The sequence below is a fragment of the Echiichthys vipera genome (genome assembly GCF_963691815.1).
Source record: "Echiichthys vipera genome assembly, chromosome: 10".
Taxonomy (NCBI): Eukaryota; Metazoa; Chordata; class Actinopteri; order Perciformes; family Trachinidae; genus Echiichthys; species Echiichthys vipera.
In genome coordinates this window covers 5580405-5594716 of record NC_139835.1, presented here as the reverse complement: position 1 = coordinate 5594716, position 14312 = coordinate 5580405, and the positions used below count along the sequence as shown (strand labels likewise).

At 41.3% G+C, this 14312-nt stretch overlaps 2 protein-coding genes across 2 annotated transcripts; one reads left to right on the top strand and one right to left on the bottom strand.

Annotated features, from left to right (window-relative positions):
- Nucleotides 1-1701: 1701 nt before the first annotated feature.
- Nucleotides 1702-6554, bottom strand: maip1 (matrix AAA peptidase interacting protein 1). Its single transcript, XM_083922234.1, has 5 exons — nucleotides 6237-6554; nucleotides 5982-6053; nucleotides 4413-4539; nucleotides 2509-2659; nucleotides 1702-2413 (listed from the first exon to the last, which is right to left on the bottom strand). Exons 1-5 carry the CDS (start codon nucleotides 6549-6551, stop codon nucleotides 2335-2337), a joined length of 744 nt encoding a protein of 247 aa, XP_083778360.1. The 5' UTR covers nucleotides 6552-6554; the 3' UTR covers nucleotides 1702-2334.
- A 236-nt stretch (nucleotides 6555-6790) lies between these two features.
- tyw5 (tRNA-yW synthesizing protein 5) lies at nucleotides 6791-14081 on the top strand (the record flags this gene model as incomplete). The annotated part of the gene is made up of 8 exons (XM_083922070.1): nucleotides 6791-6925; nucleotides 8888-9042; nucleotides 10840-10909; nucleotides 10991-11035; nucleotides 11128-11265; nucleotides 11513-11600; nucleotides 11776-11892; nucleotides 13771-14081. Exons 1-8 carry the CDS (start codon nucleotides 6845-6847, stop codon nucleotides 14079-14081), a joined length of 1005 nt encoding a protein of 334 aa, XP_083778196.1. The 5' UTR covers nucleotides 6791-6844.
- Between the last annotated feature and the right edge of the window lie 231 nt (nucleotides 14082-14312).

The following is a 14312-nucleotide window of genomic DNA, read 5'->3' as shown; positions in this document are numbered from 1 at the left end:
AGAAAACGTAAACACATAACATGTAGAAAATACTACAGGAAATCAGAAAAAGACTTGGACTTGAGTCAGCTCAAGTCACTGTAACACTGTGGCTAGCCAATGTTAGCTTTAATTTGAATAGAAATTAGGAAAGCCTTTTTTGATTAATAACGTTGTGGTCAGGCCGTCAGTATTTCACTGTTTGACAGTGACAGGGAGGGGATGTTTTGTCTGGTGATTTGCAAATAACACTTCATTAAGCTTCATGAGCCACTTTCTTTATTTTCTGAGCCCACTAGATGGTGTTCTATGTTCAACAAAGGGTTCAAAGCATACTGAATTTACTATTCGTTGAAGGTTGAAGATGTAGAATCTTAGTCTGAATTAATATATATTTTTAAATTTCACGGGTTTGACAATGACTTTCTGTCATGTTCTGCCAATAGCGTTGGGCATCGCGGGTTGCCAGGGTTGTCTGTTGTTTGGTGCAGATACTGTAGGCTGGCACCTATCTGTATATTCATTCACACCACACCACTGCCTGACAGCTGTCTTTGTGCAAACCTCAGTCTCTCCATCTGCCTTCAGCTTCACTGTCACTGCTGTGGAAGCTGCTGCTCTGCTCACGCCCATCAGGCTCCAGAAACAAGGAATAATTTAGAGTGGAGAGCTAGTTAATGGATTCCACACCACTTACCACTCAGAAAGACTTCCAGTTGAAGACTGCGACTACGATCTTGAGACAGTAGATGGTAGTGTTCCGCTTATTCTCCATATTCACCTTTAAGCCTTTTTCTCACAATTGACTACTTGATGAACACACTAATCATTTCAGCCATAACCAGTATTGTCCAGCCCCAGATATAGTCTCACACTTGCACAGCTAAATTTAGCAACATAAAGTTTTTGTTGAAGTGCCTTGGTTATTTATAAACAAACATGCTATTACAGCAGTGATATAGACACAGCTGATATTCTATCACATTATGAACATAAACAATTTCAGAATTAATCAAGTATTAATCAATTCTCTAATTTGTATCGCCACTGTATGTATATATATACTCTTATATATACTTATATACTTTTTGAAAGTTGTATACTACTAACCCTGTATGGATGTGATATGATTGCTATTATTGTTTTATGGCCCTAAACCCTTTATAATACAACAAATACTTACAGAGAATGCATACCATAGTAAAAACATTTTATTTAATCGATTTATCATTCTCAAAATATTCTCACAATTGACTACTTGATGAATTCACTAATCATTCAGCCATAACCAGTATTGCCCAGCCCCAGATATAGCCTCACACTTGTACAGTACATGTACTGTAACAAAGGTCAACTATGCCAGAAATGTAACACCTTATCAATTCTCAACCAGAGTTGGCTGCAGGAATTTAGAATAATGCAGGTGAGTTTCAGCCAAGCAGGGAAGTGCTATCTGCCATCTGTGAAAAACAGCTTTATCTAGTGGGGTCAGAAAATAAATAAAATGTTTGTTGAGGACTCATTTGTCCATCACTTGCCTTTTTTGTCTGACTCAACATAACCTGCAACTGAACTTGCCAAATAAAAAAATGACTTGTGATTTGTTTGAGACTTGGACAAAATTACTTGAGTCACACGTCTATTTGAAATTAACGGCACATTCTTCATTTTTCAAATCTTTAATAAAACAATCAGGGGTCTGCTGCAGCTGCATCAAGCTGCCTTAATCATTACAAACACATACGGTGCATATATATATATATATATATATAGCATTTACTTCAGAGTCAGGTCACTGCAACAGGTTGTGTGGGGAAAAACGAAAGACAACTTTTTTGTGTGGGAACAAATCTGCCACATCGTATGACATTATATAATGTGTAACATCTTTATACCACACAGTTGGTGAGAATCAGACAACACTAGTCTTTTCAAAAGTCAGGTGCAGCAAGCCCCGTCCATATGATGTCACATTATAGGTAAAAAAAAGGCTACACATTATTTCTGATTCATCTGGACACATTCGTAAATGTACAAACTTTCCAAAACAAGAGTTCACAAACCTACTGTTGTCAAGCTCGGATCACTTTTTTTTCATGGTGGTAAACCAAAATAAACCGTGTTGTACTGCAGACAGTTCTGGGCAGCATCTCTGAGGATTGATGGGTTGGCTCGTGTCTTGTGTGTTTCTTCCGTCTTCCAGTTGGAAGATGCGTCCTCTTTTCCTCTGTGGTTTATCGTGATGATCTAGCTCTGGGTTTTTTTGACTCAATTTAATGAAAGCAAATACTGAGGGGGATTTCATGTCTTTTGATTGGTTTTCAAGTGGCTCAACTGCCTCGAATCAAAACCACCTTAATCCAAAAGCTTGGAGTGCTCTATCCTTGTGATGGTCCAGTCTGGAGACACTCCCTTAGTGAACTCCCTTTGGAATCTGTTAAAAAGATCAGAACCAACACACCAAGTCACAAAAAGATTATTGTAATTTTAGATGCTCAAGTCATTACACTCCTGACCAGAAAGACTCACTCGTAGTTTGCAGTTAGGAGTCTCTTAGTTTCTGCTCCTCCCTCTTCACCAATGGCCACCTGGAAGACACGGGTTCCCTCCATGGTGTCGTTAGGAAGACGTGCACTCGTCAGATACCAGAAACGCATCAGAATGCTGACAAATTTTCTCCCTGGGAAGAAAGTACTGACACTGATTAACTTATCAATAACTGGATCAAGTGTCTAAGGACAGAGGGTGTTGTACAGATTGTAAAGTCCCTTGAGCCACATTTATGATTTGTAATATTGGGCAATATAATTAAAATTGACTTGATTTAAATCAAATCAAGTGTTCTCCCAAATAATAAAGATACACAAGGTAAGGTATAAGGATACAAAACCATAGTAGACAACAGAACATTGTGCTAAAATCTAAAAAGCATAAGGCAGGCTTTATCAGGGCACCACCAGGGTTCTCCAAGTTAAAGGTTGAATATGTAGAATCTTTATTAAAAGCTATGATTTAAAAAAAAAAATACACCCACGGGGTACTGAATGAAAATATTACTTTTCCATGAGAAAATATATATTTAGCCTCAATTACTATTTTAAAAAATTTGACAGGTTTGACAATGACTTTCTGTCACATTCTGTTTTCATTGTAGCAGCCGATAACATTCGGTGTTGCGGGTTGCCAGGGTTGCCTGTTGTGGCTCAGCTACTGTAGGCTGGGTGAATCTGTTATTTGTCCCAGCAGCTGAGTGACCGGAGACGGGCAAAAACGAGATTCAGTAGAGGCCAAGCATTCACTCCATGGACTGAGAGAAAGGAGTTCAACATCATTAACAAACACGCCCATATGGCTACGTTTCTCCTTGATCTGTAAGCTAACTTTCGATTGACTTTTGATTCAAACAGGCTCAAACAGACTCTGGTCTCCTGTATGCTACTGGGTCGGGTCTGGCCAACCTGGCAACCCGAGTGCTTTTAATTATTTTTGTTGTTGTTGCGACTATGATCTTGAGACACTAGATGGCAGCGTTCTGCTCGTTCTCCAAATTCAACCTTTAAATTTAAGACTTTTAAGACCTTTAAATATCACTTAGAATGGCCATACTAGCAAAAGTATGGAAGACATAATGGAAGAAAATGTCATCTTATTGAGCTATCTGCATTGAGACAGTCTTTCCAGAGAGAATCCGGATTTTTCCTCCACCCCTAACTTTCGTAAAACATCCAAGTCACACCAAACAGAGCAAACTGTAACGTTAACCACAAAAACATTTTACACATTTGACAATTTCTGACGTGCAGGTATTTAAAAGATAGAGAAAAGGGGGGTCCACACACTTCAGAAGGGCTTAAAACATCACTGGTCGGTGATTACATAAATATAGGTTCATGAGGGCATTACCTGATGTGTGGCCGCGATTTCTCTGTCTGTCTGTGCAGCCCAGCAAATAGTATTTATTGTGTGGATATATGTGTGCTTTTGTAAACTTTTTTTTAATTTTAAGGCCTTATTTAAAAAAAATTAAAGACAATGCTTTAAAAAAAATGTTTCAAGACCACCCCCTCCAGGACCCTGTTTATTCTGTATTAGGTCCACTGGTTCATACTGAAGATGTAAATCTGTGAAAGAGCCTCAGTCATTATTCAAAAGAGCTGGGCACTGTCATTTTTAACAAAGGTCCATAAAAGAAGAGTCCATGGTGTATTTGTTGGGAACTATTTCTATACTTTATAATACTATATGGGAGTATTTTCCGCAGCAAGATAGTGTACAGAGTGTGTGTGTGCTTGTGTGTGAACATGTTACCTAGGGCAACAGTGTGGCTCACTGATGTGTTTTTAATGGCTTTGGATACATACAGCACTTTTGTAAAATAATCAGTTCATTGTTGCTTTAGGTCTTGTCATGGGATTTGTGATTTTGATGCTGACCATTATCATCATAGTAGATTCCCACGTCTCCAGCTGTCGTGTACATGATCTCATCAGGATTTGCAGAGAGGGCTTTCTTGTAGCTTGATGGCATTAAGTTGCACTTTTCCTCCAGCTTTGCAATCAACTGCAAAGACATGAAAATGAGATAAAGCTTAACTTGAGCACAGAGATTACACCCGTTATATTATCAGATGGGAAAATACTACATGCCTTTCCTAAAACATGTCCTGATTCTATTATGTTTGGCAGTAAAACCATTAATTGATTATTTAATCAATATACAAATGTATTAAATTCTGATTTGTATGATGAGTTCATCTTTAGTTGTTTAGTTAGTCTTTAAACCTCCCTACGACAGTCACAACAAGTCACATCAGTTTATGAGCCATTTCCTTATATTAATTTTTAGAAGAGGTAACATTCAAGTATTTCTCAAGAAGTGGAGAGTATTGTCGAGTCCTCACAACTACACTATATCCAATTGTCCTGGAACCACTGGCCCTGTCTAGAATTAGATACACTCCATGTTGCTATTAGGCAGTCTTCAATGACTTTCAGAGCGGGGACAAACTGATTTTAAATTGTGATTGTCCAGACCGCAAATCTCCTCACTGTCTGAGGTTTTCCGACCTGAAGTTGGTGTCTAATCCATGGTCTGGGCTGAAACTCAAAGGGGCTAAAGCCATTTCATTCATTCATTGCGTATGGATGGTTGTGTTTTTGTAGGTGTATCGGCCAATGTGGGCTGCTGCGTTCGCCGACAGTTTTTCCCAGCATCATTTACAGACAGGCGAGATGAAAATCTCACAGTATATAGTATATAGTTGGAATGTCTATTTTAGAGCTGATCATCACTTTGTATTTTGCTAAACCAGATCTTTATCTTTATCTGATCTTGTATTGCAGTCCCACAACAGGTGGAGCAGAGTTCCACCAGCAGCATCACGATTTATACATTTACTGTCATCTCTCATGCCCACTTCATAGTGATGGGCAAATTAAGCTTCATGAAGCATGTTCTTTATTTTCTGAGCCAACTACATGGTTTATGAAGCCTCATGATGCTTTATTAGCCCATCACTACCATTTTATGTAACTGTGGTGTTGTGAAATATAATGCACTGAGTATTTTAAATGGCCTTGGATAGTTTTCTGTACAACAAATACATTTAATTCATGCCAGGTCATGCCGTGGCCAATACACAGCCTGCTTGATAATGCTTGGACTGCTCGATGATGCGACTAATGTTCCACATGATCTCATGCACAAAGGAAATGGAGGCAGGACTCAGAACTGCAGATAAAAAATGTATACTGGTAAAACAGTCCCAAAAAATGTAATATTTGGACAACCACTTTGTTTTCCATTTATGACATTTAATTTACTGTTAAGTTGTATGAAGGTACTAACTGCAAACAGGACGCACAGAAAGATGATGCAGATTGTGTAAAGAAGTATGGGCGCAGGCAAATGTAGTACGGTAGTGGGGATCGGCAGTTTGAGAAATGAAGTGATTTGACAGAATGGATAGTACAAGTTTGGACTATCCGGGTTCCCATACTCACGTCTTTAGCCACGAGCCCCTCCAAAGCTTCAAACTGACACTTGGACAACAGTCTGGAAACATGGGAGAAGGCCTGCGAGAGTGGACACAGAGTCCTCAACAACAACAACAACAACAACACACTTTACACAGTGTTACTTTGGGTTTTAGGTCATTAACGCTAAATGAATGTTCTAGTTGTCAGGTGTGGTAGGTAGCTCAACGTCACAACACTCAACAGCCTACTTTATTTAGCTGTTTTCGCGGGTTTACACACCTGCTTCGCTCCCTCCGTGAACTCTTCAATGTTGAACTCTTTATCAAAATAAGCTCTAATTAGAAAGTAGTATATTCTTGTGCGGAACCAGATAAAAGGGTTCGGGATGCCCAAAACCACCACCTTCTGGTTCTTGCTGTGCCCGCCGCGGTCGGAGCTGTACGGGCGGACCGCCGCTGCCACGGCCGCAGGCGATGAAGAAGGCAGCCGCGTTTTACCGGACCGGTTCAGGATGATACTGTCATTTAAATACAAACGCGTAAAGCTCAATTTAGTTGGAAACCTGTGACAACCTCTTAACACGGGCAGCGCCATTTTCCCCCCTCGGAAGCCTTCTTGTCCGTGTATTTGAATCTTCCGCGGAGGAACAAATAGGCAATATTTAAAAAACACACAGTAATAAGACAAAGTACTGCGAAGATGATATTTTTTTTGTTTCTATCAAACAAGCACATTTGTTTATAATTAATATGACATATTGGGCTTTTTTAACGGTCGAATCCACTTAGTCATTTTCGTTTCTACGGGGAACACTAACATTGTGACGCCCTTATGGTTCAGCAGATGTTTACTTTCAGCTGGTGAATTTCTAAAGCAAATCATGTGAAATGGAGCTGCAGGAAAAGGTACCTGTGCCAATATTTACAGAAGTTGATAAGGCCGTGTTTCTGCGGGAGGTTTATCCAGAGGTAAGCTACATTCTGGCGAGTGTTGTTGCTCACAGCTGCAGCTGCCATTCTCAGTGTTGCACGACCAACTGCTGTTGACTGCAATCATGTTGCTGTAAGAGCAAAAGTCACACTTAAAATGATTTCATTCATCTCTGTTTCATTTAGCCCACGGTCCGACCTCCTGACGCTGCATTAACTGTGTCCGCATCATGATGCCACTTTACGGCCGTTTTGTCTTTAGGAATGTCCACACTTTGACAACAAACAACTCTTTTTCCACCAAGACAACATCAACCTCTCATTGACTGTCTTCTTTTGTTTTCCTCTCTGTGTTTCACAGGATATCAGTAAGCATGGATATTAATTTGGGGCGTTTCATTGACTATGTATAGGCATGTATGGGCGTGACATTAAGAGGCAAAAGCTGCGCCACATTTAGAGTTGATTGTGATTTATAAAGGGAAACCGCCGTTGGACGTGTGTGCGCAGTTTTCTACATGTTTATGCGCGTGCACGTCCTATGTTTTGACGTGAATCCTATACACAGTTTTATAAATGAGGCCCCTGATCCCCTCCTTTAAAATGGACAGATATATTGACATGCCAAATCCAGTATCAGTTTGTTCAGTGTCTTATAAGAACTTCTCAGTTTTTTTGGTGTTGCTTGCCTGTGAAGTTGTGGAAAGTTGGGGTTGAGAGATACATTAAAGTGTAATTCCAGCATAAAATCATCCCATGGTCTTTTTCGGCACTTTCATATATGAAATAAGTCATCGAGACAGCTTTTCCCCCGTTTTATTAACAGAGAAATCCCAGAGAGTCCCTAACAGTCTGACGTGGCTAACAGTGATTAGCTCGGGGCAGTACGGTGAAGGCATTAAAACGTCTTTTTTAACCACTAATACTGTTTAAAATAACACCAAACCTCTGCAGCAGCATGAGAAGAGTCCCTACACAGAAAACAAAGCAGCAACAACGTAGTTAGTGAACCCAGAGTTTATTGAAGTGTTATGAAAGACTCACCAACTGGCCCCTATACCAGCTCCTCTCGTAGTAAAGTCGGGAGCGTACCTATGTGCCCTGTAACCCGGTCTGTTAAGCAAATAGGGTTATGTAGACCCTAACACTAACCCCGACCCTAACCAAATGCTAAATTAAGTCAGTGGAGGCATAGGCTAATGCGACGGGGGAATATCGGAGCCGAGGAACATGGGGATGACCCCGTAAAGTCCATTCAAGTGGATACCAAGGTCAATCCAAAAGGAAGGAGCCCATTGGTGCTTTGTTTTCTGTGTAGGGACTCTTCTCATGCTGCTGCAGAAGTTTGCTGTTATTTTGAGCAGTATTAGTGGTTAAAAAAGACGTTTGAATGCCTTCACCGTACTGCCCCGAGCTAATCAGCGTCAGTGCCACGTCCGGCTGTTAGCGACGGTTAGCAACTCTTCTGTATTTCTCTGTTAATAGTTTATATATGAAAAAAACTGTCTCAATGGCTTATTTGATGTATGTTATTGCCTAAAAAGACCAAGGGATAATTTTGCGCAGAATTGCACTTAAAGTTTACACTATATAGAATATTTTATATTCTTTCTGACGGGTATTTAAAAAATATTCAGCTGCTGCCCCCGTTCACAGCAGCTTCCCTGTCAGTACTCCTGGCTGCTTCTCCAAACTGGTGGCTTGCCAGCTGCCATCCACTGTAGGTAATACACTATGTAGAGGTGCCTTGTACAACCACACTTCAAAGTATATAAATCATCACTTTTATAAAACTCCTCCAGAGATACAGAAGACATTTAGCTGTTATAACAGCCTAATCAATCCTCCCCATGAGGAAATGATCTGCATGTGTTTAACTGATGAGTGCCCCTTTGAGTTATGTATAATGTCATGTATTATATTGGAACATGGGTACATTTGTTAAGTGTGTGTAGATGTGCATCTACAGCTAAATGATACAGATTTTTTTTTGTTTTCCAGCGCAGTCCAGCCGTGCTGAGAGGCGTGTGTCTCGGACCGTGCCTGGAGAAGTGGACAGTTGAATATCTTGGACAGAGAGGGGGAGACAAGGAAGTAAAGATTCACGTATCCACTGTGCCAAAGATGGACTTCCTTCACAAAAATTTTGTTTACAGGTTTGTCTATATGTATATATATGTATATATATATATATATACTGTATACATATATCTCACGCACGCACGCATAAATACTCCTAAGCTGCGTTTCATGAGTTGTTAAGCACGCCCTCCTCACTTCCCCTCAGCCCTTGGCATTACGTAAAAGCTCACGTCACACAGAGGGAAATTGTGCAGGGGGAGGAGCGGGGGATGAAATGGAACGCACTTCAGCCCAAACTATCATGGATCCACCAGCAGCTGTAGGTTTAACACTGTACTGCTACTTACTTATAATCAGAAATACCTTTAGATGAATCTCAATGAGATGAAGGTGTTTTCTACGGATGATTGCAATATGTCGGCACTTTGTAAACAGCTGCATCATCTTTGATTCACAAACTTCTGTTTGGGATCTGTATCATGATTATCATCATTAATATTGTAAGGATATATTGTAATATAACTTTTATTCCACGTTTACAGATAATGTTGAGAAGAAACCACACAAGTCAAGTTTCGATAGATAAACTAGGTAGACTAAATTTTTACTGCAACCTGTCATTTTTCAGTAAAGTATGAAGCAATTAATGATATTTTCTTCTGAAACTATCTGATAAACAGGTGAACACCCCACACGTTAGAATACAGACTTATAATAGGATGTTTATAGAAAACTGAAACTGAAAAGCATGGCATGTCAGATAGTGTTAATGATGATAAAGAGTTGCTTTATTTATGCGTATTGTTCTTCTCTAGTGGTGAGTAATCACAGAGTTTTACGTCCATTACTGCCACCTACCCATGGATGTATTCTCTTCTCCAAATGCATAACTGCAATGCATTGTGGGTGATATCCACCTCTTGAGTGACCATCGTTGTTCACTCGATCACTCAGCCCTCAGAGGGTCCCTCCACCAAGTTCACTTCAGTTTTTCAGACTATTGGAACGACACTTAAGATGGCATATGGAGTCTTCTGGTCACATACGGCCCAGAAGACGAGCTGGAACAGACCTTCTCTGCCGTCTGGGAAGAAATCAACAGGGTTTAACTGATTCATTGACTTTGTTTCTCTGCCCAGCACAGCAAGTGAGGCAGCAGCTGACACACAGACTGATCTGATCAGTCAGTGTAGATATGGTTCATATGTTTAAAACACATGAACAGAGAAAACTCAGGTGTGAGTCGATCCACAAAATGGCAACTTATCTGTTCTGTGAGATGAGCGAGCGACGGTCGTCACCACACTTCTTGTCTTGCTCTCTGTGGAGCAGTGCCGTATGTTGACAGGCGCCAGGCAGGGCTCTTTTAACTTTTAAACACTGCAGGGGGGGCTATACCGCCGTGAGCCCTGGAGGCTACACCACTGCTACCACAAGTGCTATGCAAAGACACCTGCACACATCTGTAAAGAAAATACTGACATTTTAAAATAGTGTTAAAATCTCGTCACATCTCGTTCTCGTGGACTCAACATCATGTATCGTCTCGTCACACCCCTTATTCTGAATGTATGGTATATAATATTGCACTGTCATAACAGTGATGGTGCTGTCGGTTTACCTTCTATCTTCCATCTTCAAAAGAGCACAATAAAAATGTGACACTGAATTTGAAACGGCACATTCTAATTCCTGCATCTAATATTGACTTACGGCATGTACCAAAATATCTGGTTTCGCCCCTAAAATTTTCAGTTGGGGGCCGCAGTGCTCCTAGTGAAAAAAGTGAGTCTGGAGCCCTGGCGTGTTGAACCACTATTGAAACGCAGCACTTGTCTGCAGAGTTCTCAGCTGCATCTCTTTATTCACAGGACTCTGCCATTCAATGAGTTTGTGAGAAGAGCATCGGAAAAAAAACACTCCGACTTCTTTCTGTGTGAGGTAAAGATTAAAAAATAAGGATACAATTTTTTTTTTTTTTATATATATGTCTTAAAGACACATATTTCTTGGTCTCATTAGGATGAAAGCTATTATCTTCGATCACTTGGGGAGGACGTACGAAAGGTACTGAGATTTGTTTTGTATTTATCTGGTAAAAATATCTTCAGTGTGACTCTGTGGAAGCACTCGATCAGGATCCAAATGTCTCTCCATAGGAACCCGCTGATCTGTGCAAACAGTTCCCAGACTTGGCAGAGGATTTCCACATGCCGCAGTTCTTTGAACCTGATCAGTTTTTCTCCAGTGTCTTCCGCATCAGCTCCTGTGGTCTGCAGCTGTGGACACACTACGACGTGAGCGTTCTGCATTTACTCCACTCATGTTTTCAGGTTATATTTGTCACACGTCCGTATCATTGAGTGAGGCACCTCATAGCGTGTGAGGTGCAGCTTTAGAGCCATCAAAGTGGTCGTGTTCTGATGCATTTTGTATGTGCTGTCCGAGGATACGGAATATAAATATTTTAGAGATTACTTTTAATGTTTCTCTATCACTTCTAAGATGCTTTCCTGAGTAAGCTCTCCCTGTTCACTCCTTCAGGTGATGGATAACCTGCTGGCTCAGGTGACGGGGAGGAAGAGAGTGGCTCTCTACAGCCCCCAGGATGCATTGCATCTCTACCTGTCAGGTAAGTGGCTGTGGAAAGAAGGAAGAAGTTTGTTTGAATGCTCAAAAAATACTGTATCAGCCTAGTCTTCTTTTATATCGGACCACGATATTGATGTCATGCGATTGGATGAATGTTTTTTTAATAATTTGGCACAATATTCTAGTACATCTTTTATTTTAATTGAACCCTGCAGGTGATAAATCAGAGGTCCTGGACATCGACTCCCCAGACCTGAATCAGTTTCCTGAGTTTGTGAAGGCAAAGAGATACGAGTGTGTGCTGGAGCCTGGAGATCTACTTTTTATCCCTGGTAAGGTCAACTGTCAACATTAACATTAAAGGGATAATTTATCTACTTTTGAAGTGTGTTTGTATGACTTACTTATCCAAAGGCAGTGTGTCTAACCCAGTTAGACACAGAAGCTCACTAATGTCCTGCTGTGGACGGGGGCAGCAGCTTAACAGATTTTAGACACCTGAAACCACAGGGACTGTATCAGCCTTTGTCACAGTTGGATCACAGTTCAGATATTATTCTAGGCTCCTCCCCCACACCCAAGCTTCTGTGACCTCACTGATGATGCCATAGTTCAGATGTGGTATCAAAGCTCCCCCCCCCCCCAACTGGTTTGGGGTTTTATGACCTCATCTGTGATGTCAAAGAACCTACAGTGTGGGGGGAGGAGCTTTGATACCACATTGGAACATGATATCATCAGTGCGGTCACAGAAGCTTGGGTGTGGGGGAGGAGCCTAGAATAATATCTGAACCGCGACATCATCAGTAATGTCAAACAACAAAGGATGCCTCACAGATGATGTCACAGTTCAGTCAGGTCTTTGAACATGGTATCTGAGACCTAAATGATCTGACTTCATCAATCAAAGTGAAAATGGGGTTGAAACTGATGATGACTGATGATGTCATCTTCAGTCATTTTTGATGTTGTATCAAAGCTCCCCCACTCCTAATCTTCTGTGTACTCACTGATGATGTCATAGTTCAGCTTTGGTATCAAAGCTCCTCCCCCACACCCAAGCTTCTGTGACCGCACTGATGATATCATGGTTCCAATGTGGTATCAAAGCTCCTCCCCCCACACTGTAGGTTCTTTGACATCACAGATGAGGTCATAAATCCCCAAACCAGAGGGCTTAAATAGAAGTGAAAAGCATCAAATCAACTGAGCTGTGTCTACACAGCTCCCTTAGATGGAGTCATGTGGGTCCTCCCCCACAGCTGACCTGAGTCACCCGACCCCCCCCAGAGTTCCCCGGCTGGTGGCGGGTGTTGGCCTGGAATCTTGATTCTGCAAAGCTTTCCTAGCCATTCCCAGCTTTCCCCCAAAGGAAAGCTTTGCCTGACTCGTAAGCTGTAGGTGAGGGACCACTTGATGTTGTTGGGTGTGGGTCCCTTACTGCATTCCATCTTCGTAGCTGCTCACACCATTCTAACATCCGTTCAAACTTAAAGCAGTGGTTGCATTAACAAAGAATGCTAACTCATCGGACTGCTGTCCCAAATCTTCATGGTTTGGTTTTCCACATAATCAAACCGTCAAAACCTAACACAAACACACACACACACACACACACACACACACACACACACACACACACACACACACATATATATATATATATATATATATATATATATATATATATAAAAATCTTCTCCTCGCCCTCCGTAGGTTGTTGACCCTCTCTCTAAGCTCGGGTCCTCAGAGGCCAGGGAGCTTGAGGGTTTTGCGCAGTATCATTGCTGTTCCGAGCACTGCACTTTTCTGGACCAAGATGTCCGAGGTTGTTCCGGGAGTCTGCTGTAACCACTCCTCCAGCTTGGGGGTCACTGCCCCTAGTGCTCCGATCACCACGGGCACCGATGTCACCTTTACCTTCCAGGCCCCTAATTATTTAAAAACTTTAACCTCCAATAAAATAAAAACAAGCATGGTCCTAAATGATTCACCCCCCTCAGTGTTGTCATGGAGATATGACCTAAACAAATAGACTAGAATGTTTTTGTTGTTCCAGGCCTTAAACAGGTTTAATGATGCTGTGAAAACAGACTGTTTAACATGGGGGTCAATAAGAAACTGCTCTATTGTGAAACCTGCCCCTAGTGGACACTCATGCCAGCTGAGAGACTTTACATAATCCAGTGCCTGTTTTTCCTTCCTTTTAGCCCTGTGGTTCCATAACACTCTGGCGCTGCAGTTCGGTGTGGGTGTGAATGTGTTCTGGCGCCATCTACCTGCTGACAGCTACGACAGAAAGGACCCATACGGTAACAAAGACCCAGTGGCTGCCACTCGAGCACTTCAGGCACTGGAGAGAGCGCTACACACTCTGGATGAGCTCCCAGCTGATTATCGGGACTTCTATGGGCGCCGAATGATACAACGCATCCAACAGAGGATGTGCTGTGACAATTTTTTGAGCAGAACTCCACAGGATAGCACTTTAGCCAGCAGTCAGTTCACCAAACCTGGATGAGAAATTAAGCATTAATAACAATAAAACATCCGTGTTGCACTAAAAGTTGACATAATACTTTTTTACAAGTCTTAGTGTTCTGTGATCGAAGATCTTTGTCACAAAGGACAATCATGAAGTTTGTGTCTTTTCTGATTTGATTATGGGTGTTCTGACTTAAAACTGTACTTACAGCAATGCTAATATTTGGTTACATGTCCCTTGGTCGTTTTCACTTCAGTTAAGCACTTT